Below are 14,520 nucleotides of genomic sequence, written 5' to 3'. Positions count from 1 at the left end.
TTCCTCGCCTTTCCTTAACATTTTAATGATCAAATCTCATTCCCTCAAGTCCTTTTGCTTCTAACTTTCATTTAATACTAGTTATTTACACAGGACTACCTATCAATGGGTCATCAGCATTTTGACTCTCTGTTGAATCATCTAATTGGTTAATAAATGCCATTTATCGTTGAAGTCTAATGCAGATTCCGTGGACGTTACTGGTCACATCTTCCCAAATACAATATCTTACATTTTCCTATTTCAAAGTTCAAAGTAAATTTATTAACAAAGTAGTGTATGTTACCGTATATTGCCTTGAGGTTTATTTTCTTGAAGACATTTACAGGGAAAAAGAAATACAATCGATTTTTAGAGAAAGACCGTACATAAACTGACAATCAACCAATGTGCATAAGAATTCAAACTGTGCAAACAAAAATAATACTGAGAACGTGGGTCCTGGAAAGTGATTCTGTAAGGTCATAGAATCAGTTCACAGTCATGGTCAATCAAGTTATCCATACAGGTTCTCAGTCTTGATGGTTGTAGAGTAATAACTGTTCCTGAACCTGGCAATGTAGGACCTAAGGCTCTGTACCTCCTGCCCAGTGGTAGTAGTAAGAAGAGGGCATGCCTTGGATGGAGGGAGTCTTTGATGATGGATGCTGCTTTAGTTTGTCACCACTCCATGTAAATGTACTCAATGATGGGGAGGGATTCTATTCTGTGATAGATTAGATTATGTCCGCCACTTTCTTTAGCCTTTTCCATTCCTGGGCATTGTTTTTCTTTCGTAACAGGAAATGATGAAATGAGATAGAATACTTTCCATTGTGCATCTATAGAAGTTTGTCTCAGTTTTTCGTGACTTGCAGACATCTAAGAAAGTGAAGATGCTGTCATGCCTTCTTTGCAGGGGAAATCCACTGATATATTAATGTCATGGAACTTAAAGCTACTGACCCTCTCGGCTTCTATTTCCCTAATGATGACTGACTCAAATGTCCCTTGCTTCTCCCTACTGTAGTTAGTAATTTCTGTCTCTTGTCCTATTTTCTGTCTTTTGACTCTCAGCCAGTTTCAAATAAGATCACTAATTTCACTTTAATTCTAAAAGCTTTAATTTCCACAAGTGAAAGACTTTACTGTTGCCTTCTGACCAAATAACATTTTCCTGCATGCTCTTTTAGTGTTCAATACAATTTATAAGTTCATCAGTCTTGACCCATCCTTTCCAAATCCATTCTATATTTCTTTGATCAATTTTCAAGGTCTTAAGTTATGTTGTTCCTAATTATGGGAGGGGGGGAGAAATTTGACTTTCATTGCTGACACTAACTAAATAGATTAAGTTTATTAATGGCTGCTTGTGTCATATCTTGACCATGAGCACCTTTAAAGGCATTGTTGATATGTGATTAAGAAAAGTTTCCAGGCAAGATGTATCTTGATCTCATAACCTGTTGAACGCATGGAAAGAAGGAAAGGCAAGTGTTTAGTCAAGTGTACAAAACATATTAAGCATATATACAAAATATTTATATGTGCTTGCTTTGAGAAGAAGAAATATTTGAGTTGTCTGTTACATATTTTCTGAATGATTATTGGTGAAGGCCAGAGTAGGGCGGGGTGAAAGCCTGGTAATCATGGTGCTGCTGTCCATGGCTTGCCTTCTGCATGACCCCAAGTGATCAGATGAAACACAGAAATCTCGGGACCTGCAATGAAATTGGTATCAAATATTAACTAATATATTTTAATTCATAATTTACTTCCAGAACACACTCTGCAAACCTGTCTAAATAACACAATCCTTCAAACAACATATGTAAAATTGTAAAAAAAATTTTTAGAATTTACTCTGTCTTTGAATGTCTTTAAAGAGTAAATTCAGTTTTCTAAGACATGCCTTTGCAAACTCATTCTCTTCAAGGTGCATATACTGTGCATTGTGACTTAAAATCAGGCAATCTGTGTGCATCAAGTAACTTCACAGCCAAAAAGCCTATTTTGCAAGGTGCACTCAAATTCTCCAGGTGTTTAGTGATAAATTTGTCATTCATTGTCCCAGCTGGGCTTTAAATACTCAAATAGAGATTCAATACCCTCATTTACAAGATCTGGCAGTGGCTTGGATAATGGGTTGCATTTGACATGAAGCCCTGTGTCTAGTGAATGGCAGGCTATCCTTTCCAACTCTGTCAACATGGGAAGATTTGTGGGAAGATTTTCAATGTCATTATAGTTTACATTGAGCAGTTTAAGGGACTGTATCATGCAGACGGATTTAGGCAGAAATCGAAGTCTGTTTCCTTCAGCGATAAATATCCTCAGGCTTTCCAGTTGGCCAATGCTTTCAGAAATACTTCCAATCTTGTTGCAGCCTATGTTTAGGAAAGTTAAACTTCTCATCCTGTAGATGCACATGGGTAATTGGACAAATCGATTGTTGTTTAAATTGAGCTTATCCAGTTTCTTTAGCTCTTCCAAGTTCTCAGGGAGAGATGAGATCATGTTGTGGGAAAGACTCAGTACTTGCAATTTATTGCACTGGTCCAATTCAGGTGGGACTTCCTTGAGGCAATTCCAGTCGGCAAATAAAACCTTCAGCTTCCTCAGCATTCCGATTTCCTTCGGCAGGGCAGTTAACTGATTCCTCAATAAATTCAATATGACTAAATTCTGAAGTTTCTCAATGCCAGGGCTAATGATGAGGAGGAAATTATGTGACATGTTTAGTTTCTCTACTTCAGTTACCTGCCAAATAATATTTGGGACTTCTGTCATTTTCATCATTGCTAATCTCAGAGAGCTTTGGCCATGAACAGTCTTCAGTTGCTTCCTCAGTTCAGCAGTTAAAAGTGTCTTCTCTTCTTTGGAAGCTATTACCCCTCTCCTTTTTAGTGTTTTCCTTAGTTCTTCTTTGGAACTTTTCCTCGACACACAAGCTCCCATCTTTACTTCTGAGGGTTGTTACTTTTTTTTCTTCCAGTGTTACGTACTGGTGACCTATAAAATTAAAGTTGACAGAATTCAAGACAATACATACTTGTCTGAAGTAATCAAAATTTGATAGGGCTATTTAAGAAGTCAACAATTGTACGATACAAGTTATATTGGACGTTGGATTTCGGCTGGATTTGAGACCGCACTTCGGTGTGATTTCAGTATAAGCCAATAAGGACAGGGAACAACAGGAAAGGAAGGACGTGGACCAAAGTGCTGCCCTCATACGAGAATGTTTCAGAGTGGATAACTTCTGTATGAACCTGCTCATCACATTTTTATTGCTACATTGCAAGAAATAAGTAGTTTTGAAATTGCCTTGGAGTGATAGTAAGATTCATTGTAATCATAGCAATCAATATTATGATTCATGTCTTAAGTCTTTTAGGAATCTCTAAAGTGCCCAAGACTTCATGTTACCTTCACCACAGAGTGCATTTGGAAGAGCTAAGACAAACGGGGAGAGATAAGAATGTGACTGTTGCTAATGTCTGCACTTTTCACACTGATAGCTCCCTTTGAAGGTGTGGGGAGAGCGAATATCATCTTTGGTGATGGTTCCCACATGCTTTTTAACCTGTGCACTAACAGACACCCTCTATCAACCCATTGACTAATGCAGAGCCAGAGAATATGAACTGAATCTCTGCCCTCTCTGAGGTAGAATTAGAGCCTAAGACTCTTTAGTCCCAGGAGTCAGCATCAGGAACTTAATTACCAGCTTCCAGCACTCCAAGCTTATCCTTTGATTTGTCATGAGCGCTATGTTAGAGTAATAGGAAATGGGAACGGATGTGCACGTATATGAATATTATCAGAGCATGCTGTGTGTTATTGTTCAGTTCTATTCCATTTTGTTAATGGGTGAGAATTTCTCAATGTTTTTGAGTGGTTATCGATCGCCTGCAGCTGCAATAGTGCATGATGATTGGACTGCTATGGCTTGTTCTTGCCAACTACATCCTGCATCATCAATCTACAGGATATGACACTCAGGGACCTGGGCTAATTATTTTTTATATAGTTCACTGTATGCTTATTGCAATTATAATTATGTGTGCTATATGTGCCTTGTGCTGTGCTGGTGTTGTGACTTGCACCTTGGCCCCAGAGAAATACTGCTTTGTTTGGCTGTATATTCATGTATGATTGAAGGACAATTAAACTTAAAAGCTGAATTAGATGATCCTGTCAAAGTAAGGAGTAGTGAATCAGTGAGCTGCCATCATATATCACTGCACTGCTGGTATCTGCCACACTCCTTTTTACTTGATATGTTCCCATCGAATGGAGATTGTGGAAAATTAACACATTTAGCATAGTCGAACTGGATAGGATTCGTCCTTATGTCAATAATTCCTGAACCCATTATCAGACATACTACATAGAAGAATGAGTTCAGGAGTTTTTGACACGGAGGCAACCCCATGAGGTAATATAGCACAATTTAATGGCTCTTTGGGAGTAAATATGGTGATAATGGATGAGGACAACAGCTCCTTTATTGAGGCTGCCTGCTTACCCTTATAAACATCGACCATGTTAATATTCTACCTCTGCTCCAGGTATCTTGGATAGAGCAAGAATTCAGACTCATATGGGACCCTCAACATTAAAAATGACCAAGGATGACTTCTTCAGTTGTAACAGGTGATAACTGAGACAAAGTTAGATCAATATTTGAAATATTACAGTGGGGGCAGACAGGAATGCAGGACTGGGGCAACGGTCAGATTAGCAATGTTCCTACCAGAACGGTGAAACAAGCTCAAGGGGCCATGTCACATACTATTCCTGTTTCTTATTTTCATGTACTTTATCACCCTGATTGTTAATTAGTTCAGAATGCGGGTCTGTTGTAGACTAATCAGTGGACACTTAATGTCACAATTCGTCAGGGATATTGAGTTGTTGGCAAATCATGACAATAACAGGCTCAATAAACTGATTAGAAAGGCTGGCTCTGTTATAAGAATCAGACTGGACACACTGGAGGTTGTGGTAGAACAGAAGATCCCATGGAAAATGCTGGCAATTCTGGACAATGTTTCTCAAACTCTGAATGCCAACTTGGCTGAACAGAGGAGCACTTGTAGAAATAGATGAAGACAACTGTGCTGCTCCAAAGAGCGCTCTATGAGGTCACTTTTACCCTCATCTATTAGAGTTTATAATGAGTCAACCTATAGCCGGGCAAGTGATGACCCCCTCCTGATAGACTGTTTGAGGTCACGAATTTTTTTTTATTTCTTTCTTACTTCTCTCTAATATTTGTATATCTGCACACTTGTAATGCTGTGACACTGTAATTTCCTTTGAGATCAATAAAATATCTATCCATCTATCTATCTATCTGTCTAAATTTGTCAGTGATAAAGGACCCTGGAATGAAGGGTGCAATCACTATATTAATGTAAGAAAATCAAGTTCCCTGATACATAAATATTTCCCCTTCCACAGCTGCGAAGTGTTTTATTATGTTAATTTCATATTTCTGTTATGTCCTGATACTGGCTTATCTGAAAGATATCATTAGATATGATTTGGTTATTTGACTTGAACACAAAAAATCTATGATCTCATCGTAGTTCCATAAAAAATGTGCTGTATTAGGAACAATTAAATCTAGCCTAGGGCTCATAAGCAGAGCATGATAAATTATTTATAAAATATGCCTGTTAATCACTGTGTAGCAGTTATGCTTCTCTAATTTTACAACTAGATTACACATTTTAGTTATTGTTTCTTTAAATTTATTAACACTTTAAAATATTATCTCATTTATGCAGTGTACAAGGAAATAAAATAAACCTCGAGACAGGAGGCTCAAATGCTACCAAAAAGAATGAATCAAATGTGAGTGATTGATAAATGATCTGTGTTTTAATTTATTTAGCCATACAATCACCTTCAGTCTCAGTTGTCTTTGATAACTGTTGATGGTTTTACACCTGTTATTTTGTCCTACCTGGGATGTCCCAGAAAAATCCAAATTTGTGACATCCAAACTAAGTTCCAACAGATGTGCCACAATATCTGAGTTTACCTGTGATTAATCATGGCACCCTGTGATTCCCTATTCCTTTTGTAAAACACTTAAATATTTTACTGTATTGAAGACAGAGCATAAAATGTAATCTAGAATCAGTGAAGAAGTAACTTTGGCTGAGACAAACCAGCTTCTGTCATTGTGTATAAAGTAGGCCATACACATCTCAAGCCTGTCCCACCATTCAGTACAATTGCAGTTGAACTGATCTCAGCAAAAGCCCTTCTCTCCATAACTTCTGGCTCTCCCAAAGTCTAAAAATTTGGAACTCGGCTTTGTAAATTCTTAATGAAATATCCATTGCTCTCTGAGATATGAAATGCAGATTCACAGTCTCTGAGAGAAAAAAAAATCTCCTTGTCTTATTCTTAAATGTGCAACCCCTTATCCTGAGACTATACCCTTGATTCTAAATTCCTTCATCAAAGGAAATGTTATGAACATAGAATTCTCCAACTTCCGGTAATTCCCTCCCCCTCCCTTCCCCTATCCCTATGTCACTCTGCCCCCTCCCTCAGCTGCCTACCACCTCCCTCCTGGTTCTGCCTCCTTCTACTACCCATTGTGTTTTCCCCATTCCTTCTTCACCTTTCCTGCCTATCCCCTCCCTGCTTCCCCTCCCCCACTCCTTTATCTTTCCCCTTACTGGTTTTTCACCTGGAACCTACCAGCCTTCTCCTTCCCACCCTCCCCCCACCTTCTTTATACGGCCTCTGCCCCTTCCCCGTACTGTCCTGACGAAGGGTTCCGGCCCGACACGTCGACTGATCTTTTCCACTGATGCTGCCCGACCTGCTGAGTTCCTCCAGCGTGTTGTGAGTGTTGCTTTGACCTCAGCATCTGCAGATTATTTTGTGTTTACCAAAGGAAATGTCATATGTTTCACTAAGATCACCACTTTTCCTTCTAAACTCCAGAGAATAAAGACCCAAATTTCTTAATCTTTCCTCAGGAGATAAACCTGTCTTACCCAGAACCGATCTGGTGAATCTTCTCCACAATACCTCCAAAGTAATTATATCTTTCCTAAAATCAGACTAAAACTAATCTCATTATACATACTTAATTTCCTGTGAAGCATTCTGGAATGTCCTGAAATTCATGCTATATAAATGCAAAAATTTCTTTCATTCCATCAGTAATTGATCCAATTTAAGCAAAGTTTCCATAATTTTTCAGGAAAGGGTTTGATTTGCATTTGATCTTTGAATGCAGTATGTTTTTGAAAAGAGGTTATGCTTCCTATGCAATTTAAATAATTCAATTCAATTTTTGTTGAGCTGATAGCGTAAATGAGGGTTGGCTTCACGGTTACAATAAAACCTCCATACTTTTGTAACCCACCCTCCTTACCATAATTAAACATTAAATTTGCCATCCTGGTTACTGACTGCAAATGCACACCAACTATTTTTACTGCAGAAGGACATCAAGGCACTGCAACAGTCCAAGTTGGAGAATTTCAGCTATTAAGGAGGATTGGAGAAGCTGACAGTGGATTTGTAAGAGCAGAAGGAAACTTAAGAGATTTTATGGATGGGTGTTAAATCATAACCAGCATTCAATTTACATAATATCCTGTCTTTTTGTTCTTTCTCTACTTACAGCATAGAAAGAAACTATTCGGCTCATTAAATCCATTGCAAAAATGCCATAAAAATATGAAGAAATACTATTTGTAGAGCAGTCATGATTGTCATTATGTGCCGTGTCATGTGATGTTGGTGATCATACTCTTCCATCTGTCTTTAATCGGATCATTGAACAAGGGGAAGACCCCCTTCACACAGCTGTTCTTATTCTTCTCTCTATCCTGAACCATGATTATTCTTGACAAGTTTTTCTGCAGGATTGATTTGCCATCACCTTCTTGTAGGCAGTGTGTTTGCAAGATGGGTGACCCCAGTCATTATCAATACCCTTCAGAGATTGTCTGCCTGGCTTCAGCAGCCGCATAACCAGGACTTGTGATATGCACCAGCTGCTCAAACAACCATCCACTACCTGCTCCCATGGTTTCATGTGACCCTGATCGGGGTCTAAACAGGTGCTACACCTTGTCCAAGGATGACCCGCAAGCCAGTCTTTGAAGAGTAGTAATCTGTTCTAATTTTAATTACATGGCATGAAAGTGTTGCAGAAGCAGTAACTTCAACAAGGAACTGGATAAACATTTGAAAGTTAACAAGCAGGCAAACGAAGCAATCCATTCAATACCATTACTGCTCAATTGCTTTTCCTGCAACTTATTCTCTCTCATGTCCATTTGATCTTTTGTACTGACCTGTATCTATATTACAGGGTACCCAATTATCCCCTCAGCGTATCATTAGGCATCCAGCAGAACTCCACAGGGCGAACAAGCAGACCCTACCTCAGCTCTACCCAAGGATCGAACCCGGGTCCTGCATTTATGATGCAGGAGCATCACCACATCAAGGCATCCGTTAGTCTTGTGAGACCATGTCTTCACTCTCCAGGGCGCAGGCCTGGGCAAGGTTGTATGGAAGACCAGCAGTTGCCCATGCTGCAAGTCTCCTCTCTCCACGACACCAATGTTGTCCAAGGGAAGGGCATTAGGACCCATACAGCTTGGCACCAGTGTCGTCGCAGAGCAATGTGTGATTAAGTGCCTTGCTCAAGGACACAACATGTTCCCTCGGCTGGGGCTCAAACTCATGACCTTCAGGTCGCTAGTCCTTAACCACTTGGCCACGTGCCCACCACATACCACCATCAAAAAGAATAACATTAACTGTTCAATTAGGTGCATCCTCTTGCTATTTTTCCTACAGTTTGGTAATTTTTACTTTTAAGTGTTTATCCGGTTCCTTTTGAAGTTACCACTTCTATAGCACTGTCACACACTGTAATTTAAATTAGAATAATTTACCATTCCAAAAATATAATTTCCTTATGCTGTCTGTGGAGTTTTTGCCGATCATATGAAATTTGTGTCATTTGGTTGCTGACCCATTCACTGTCTAAGAAAAATATCCCAGTTTCTTCAGTCTTTCTTCATAACTGAAGTTCACCATCTTGGTCACTATTTCAATTATCTGCTGTGCCTTTCCTCAAGTACAGTGCCCACATTTGGTCGGTAGATCTGGGTTCTCAATAAATGGCCCAGAAGAAGAACAAAAAATATGATTGACTTTTTGCATCTCTCAGTAATCTCAATGCTGATCAAAATTAATTTTGATTTTAGTTTTGTCACTGCTGCAATGGGGGAAACCAGGCTCCAGGTCAGCTTCTACCCTGCTGTTATAACAGTCTAGATTTGCCCTCTTGTACAATAAAGATCAAGTCTGTGTGCAATTTATTTCCTACCTGCACTTCTCTTTCTCGGTAGATTTAGCAATATATTTTGCAATCTGTTATTGTTTTTTAACCTTTTATAATACCTCAGGAAATTTGTGCTTGGAATCATCGTTCTGGAATCATACAAACAAAGTTTTTCACTGTATCCTGGTATGTGACCAAAAGTAAACCAATTATCAATTACCAATCTAGCAGCTGTTGAATAAAGTTCAAAGTATATTTATTATCAAAGTAGGTGTACCACATCCAACCTTGAGATTCATTTACTTGCAGGCAGTCTCAAAGCAAAGAAACACAATAGAATCCATGGAAAACAAAACCCACATCACAAAAACCGTCAAACGTCCAAAAGAACAAATCATGCAAACAATAACAAAAGTAAACAAATAGTATACAGAGAATGAACCACAGAGACCCAGAAAGTGAGTCCGTAACCATGGAGTCCATTGACACAGGAGCCTGACGGCTCAGGGCACAGAGGCAGAGTCGGTTCAGAGCGGAGGCAAGTAAATCCTCACAGAAGAGTGAACTGTTCATCCTTTGCTCTCGGTCTCAACACCTTAATCTTTTTAATCTGGCTCAGCACTTAAATCTAATGCAAGTTCCTATAAACACAAACATAGTGTTGATTAAATATTGATCAAATGTGGGGATGTCAGGTAACTTATTTTACTCTTTCAAACTAATGTCTTCCAATATTTTTGTGTTAAAGGCCCTACAGTGGAATAAGCATATCTTCATTTTAGAAGTAAATGCTGCAGCCATAACTTTAACCTCATAGGACTAAAGTCAAGAAGCAAGCTTTTCACAATGTAATAAAAATTATATGTTTTTCTTTAATATAATCATCAGAGAGTTGTTTTTCGGACGACTACCTTGTGTTGCTCACAGTATGTCAAAGAATCAATTGTGCTGTTTAATAACAATAGTGCTGTTTGAATCAAGTTGGGTATGGCATCAGAGTCGCTGATGGAATAAGCTGGACTTTAGCTGTGTTAAATGTTGCTTCTGTATCAAACACCTTATTCTTGCTGGGAAGGTGCAGCAGATCAGCACCTTCCAATATGTCACTCACCAGGACATTCAAACACCTTCTTAGACCATAACATAGAAGTGGAATGAAGCCATTCAGCTCATGAAGTCTTCTCCACTATTTCAACCCCATTCTCCTGCTTTCTCTCTGTAACTCTTAACCCCCTGACCAATCAAGAATCTATTCATCTCCACTTTAAATACACCTGAGGATTTGGCTTCTACAACGCTCTGTGGCAATAAATTCCATTTTCACCACCCTCTGGCAGAAGAAATTTCTCCTCCTCTCAGTTTTAAAGGGATATTCCTTTATGCTGAAGCTCCTAGCAATGGATCCTGGACTCCTACCAATGGAAACATTCTCTCTCCATCCACTCCATCTAGTCTTTTCAATATTTTGTAGGTTTTAATGCTGGGCAAGGGGCGAGCAACCCATCCCATAAATACCCAACGCTACAGAATCATGAACAGAAGCTCCAGAGACCTCATTCCTGGGAGAGGAGAGATCTTCGTTGGGCTACATCTGGAGACAGCTTGAAGGAATGGCCTACAATGAGGTACTCTGGTGAGTTGCTGTCGGCAGCCTATGTCCCAGTAGGGGTGACGGACTTAAGTAAGTAAGTAAGTAGGATTCAGTAAGATCTTCCCTCATCCTGAACTCCATCAAGTATATGCTGAGAGATTACACATGCTCCTCATGATTTTCATTGTGAGATAGTTCCTCCTATTTTGAATTCACAGATGAACAGTTGCACCTTGGACAATGGAATTTTTTTAGCAACATTACTCTCCCATGTATGCGGGAAACTATCAGATGCATTCATAAGGGCTTCCTTTAATATGTTTGTACTTATTATGAGCAAGAAATATCCTATTATCAGTTTCTGCCTCCCTCAGAATGGATCAGAAGAAGAACGTCCTTCCGGTGAAGGTCAAGGTACATGATCATTCATCCACACTGGTTGTACCGTCAAATATTTTCATCAACAGTTCAGAGGAATGGGTGGGGATGGGGGGAACAGGGACTACCATCTGCTCCTCTGGCTCTTCATACTAGTGTGCTCTCCGACTATAGTACAGAGTACAGAGGTGACAAGTGCTAGGACAGCAATGGGAATCGCTATTGGCTTCTCAAGGTTGTATGTGTAACGCTCAGGTCTATCGGCTCGTGTTTGTCTCGGGGAAACCCCGTCCGCCCACCAAACCATGTCTCACGTTTGCGTAGTTGCTGTGTAATGCACCCTGGTACAAGCTCACACATCAAATATCAGACAGCACACAACGTACGATTTACAGATTACACTTTATAAATCTTACTGGAACTATGTAATTAATAGAGATACAATATAAAAGGGAAAGTAAAAGGCGCCAAACTTATCAAAGTTCAACCCCTTCGTGCCCAACAGTTGGAGCTCAATTAACAGAGTCCTCTTTCCACCATTCGATCCCCTCCGACCTCCTCGACTCGCCGCTCGGGACCAACCGCGGTGGTCAACCAGAGCACGTCCAGCACGTCCTTCCTCTTCGGGTCTCCTCCCAAAAGCCCGCCAAACTACACGGTTCCCAGCCATATGAGACAGAATATCACCCACAGAAAGAATAACATAGACACTCATTGGTTCATCCTCTCTCTTATCCATAATATAACCCAAACAAACAGAGAGAGAGAAAACTCTTTACATTGCAGTTATTATTACAGGAAAGCCATTTTTATTATAACATAACAAAGAAGCCATTTTATTAGCCTTAGCAGTAACATAAAAGAAGAAACCTCTTACATATGTCATTACCAACAACAATACAAGGGTAAAAGTAAAGATCCCTGTGGGCAGGGGCAACGACTTCTTCATTGTGTGCTGCATGTCACATACTCTAGCAAAGCACGGACAGCAGGAAGACCAGCAAAGGAGACCTGGAGCCGGAAGGTCATGAGGTGAAGGGAGAAGCACAGCAGAAGATGGAGAGACAGGCACGTGCCAATCATTACCAGGGTAACAGCCCAGCTCAGCATCCGCAGCCTCACCTCCCAGAGGTGCAAAGGAAGCAGCCCTTATCCCCAAAGAATATGAAGTTTCTGAATGGATTTTCATAAGATTTCTACATTGTAGGACTTGCCAATGCCGATGAAGTGAACCTTTTCACAAAGCAATCCTCAATAAGAGTATATCAATAATCCACAAGAAGGACCCAGGTGAGCTTTCAAACCTACTTCAATCTTGCTGTGCTGGTCCAATTTAAAGAATTCAGATCTCCATGTTAAATCATTCCCTGAGAAGATCCTGCTCTCTACACATATAAATAGTGATGTGCAGATCATCTTGACATATCATGTGAGATGATGAAAGTTGTATCAGCATTTCTCCATTGTGTAAGGACAGGTTCTTATTACAGTGGGTCTGACAGGCATCTTGACCCTGAGGCTGCACAGGACCTTCTTCCTGGCACTTACCTCGTGAGTGAGTACTGGTATGTTCCTCTGTGTAATGATGGGAGTTCTCTCCCTTGCCCTGAGAGGCAGCCTCCTCCACCAGAGCCAATATACATTGCTGGGATGACCACCCATGCAAAATGTGATTTCAAGCTCTGACTCCATTTTCCCATTAAAATGTTGGGAGATGCACAACAGTGGTTGAGGTCCCAGTGGGAACTGCATAGAATCTGTTTTAGCTCTTGTTTCTGAATGTAAACTACATTAACTCTTTTCTAAAAGGGATTTTGACTATCGACTTCATATTTTCTGGATAGTAGGTTGGGTATTAGCATGATGTGCTCACTATTTTAATTCAAAAATGGATGTGATCCAGCTTCTTGGAATAAGCCTCTACAAATGAACCCAGGACTCTGTATGCATTAGTATTCAACTTCACTCACCCAGATAAAAAGAGTGGAATAAGAACAGACTTGATAAAACTCCCAGCTGGGTTCTGCTCATGAGAAACACTTGTTTATTTGGCAAAGAAGAAAGCTGCTGGGAGAAATATTTTCTGAACATAATCCAATTGCAAGACATTATGTATCAATTTCTGTAATATATATCAATGTTCAGAAGAAAATTCAGTGTTAAAACAGAGATACAAAATAATGGAATATCAGAAGTTTATGTAATAAATTGGAGCACTGTAATCTCAGAGAATTTAAGTCCTGCAGCACCAACTTTTAGTGTTTTAGTAAAATCATAACCAACATTTGGATAAATACACGGGTGATTTAAAGTAGTTGATACTTTAAAAGCTACAAATTCCCGTCTATCAAGCTGTGATGAAGATTTATTTACAATAATATTGGAAAAATATTGCTTATTAACAACATTATTGTCACTCAAAGCAGTATTTAAATCAATAAGGTAAAAATCTGAATTGTAATGTAATTTTCTGAATATAGTGCAGGTACTTACAATGAAAAAAACAAGTCTTCTTGGTGAGCTCGGCATGTCAAAGAGTGCATCGTTTTTGTAATTGCTGACGAGGGCAATTAAAGTGACACCAAATCTGAGAGTACAGCTGCTTCTGTCACTTGGCCTTATAATCAGGGCATCAGGAATCCTATATACAAACAGATCACTCGTATTACAGTAGATTTTCTGAGGTTTGTCTGCATGTTTTTTGACTTTTAGAATTAAAGAAGCAGCATTTAATATACACTTGAAACTCCTGAGCACTAAACATCACTTGTCTTGTTATTATGAATCAACTTGAACAAAATTAATTTTCAGTTGCATACAGCAGTAATCTAGAGTAAAGAGAGGATAATTTATGAATTAATCATTGTTCAGCACTCTGGCCCTTATTTAAAACTAACAATTTGGTAACTAAACGCATTGCAATCTATGAAAGTAAATAGTGATTCTTTTTTTCTAAGCTCATCTCTTGGAATTGAGGATGATTTGCTTTCGCTCTAATTAGGACAATGTTGAGACCCCACAATATTATTGAAACAATGATATTCACCTTTCATCATGCTTTGTCTTTAGGTTTTAAAAATTACCATAGTATGATTTAGTTAAATGCTTTGCAACATTAACACCTTCTACAACATTACAAAGCACAGAGATGTTTGCACTGATTTAACTGATACATTTTTTGAAAATTCATTGGTGAATTACACAGCCCACCTCTGCAACATCATGGAAT

At 39.2% G+C, this 14,520-nt stretch overlaps 1 protein-coding gene across 2 annotated transcripts; it reads right to left on the bottom strand.

Annotated features, from left to right (window-relative positions):
• Window positions 1–297: 297 nt before the first annotated feature.
• Window positions 298–13,817, bottom strand: LOC134351952 (leucine-rich repeat-containing protein 30-like). Of its 2 annotated transcripts, XR_010019300.1 has the most exons (3): window positions 13,785–13,817; window positions 1,569–2,991; window positions 298–1,442 (listed from the first exon to the last, which is right to left on the bottom strand). XR_010019300.1 is itself a non-coding variant. In XM_063058909.1 (2 exons), exon 2 carries the CDS (start codon window positions 2,935–2,937, stop codon window positions 2,038–2,040), a length of 900 nt encoding a protein of 299 aa, XP_062914979.1. In that variant the 5' UTR covers window positions 2,938–2,991; window positions 13,785–13,817; the 3' UTR covers window positions 298–2,037. The 2 variants fall into 2 exon arrangements, 1 of the variants encoding a protein (XP_062914979.1); XM_063058909.1 differs by having other exon boundaries at window positions 298–2,991.
• Between the last annotated feature and the right edge of the window lie 703 nt (window positions 13,818–14,520).

This window comes from Mobula hypostoma, chromosome 1 (genome assembly GCF_963921235.1).
Source record: "Mobula hypostoma chromosome 1, sMobHyp1.1, whole genome shotgun sequence".
In the NCBI taxonomy this organism is placed as follows: domain Eukaryota; kingdom Metazoa; phylum Chordata; class Chondrichthyes; order Myliobatiformes; family Myliobatidae; genus Mobula; species Mobula hypostoma.
This window is presented reverse-complemented; position numbering and strand designations above follow the sequence as displayed.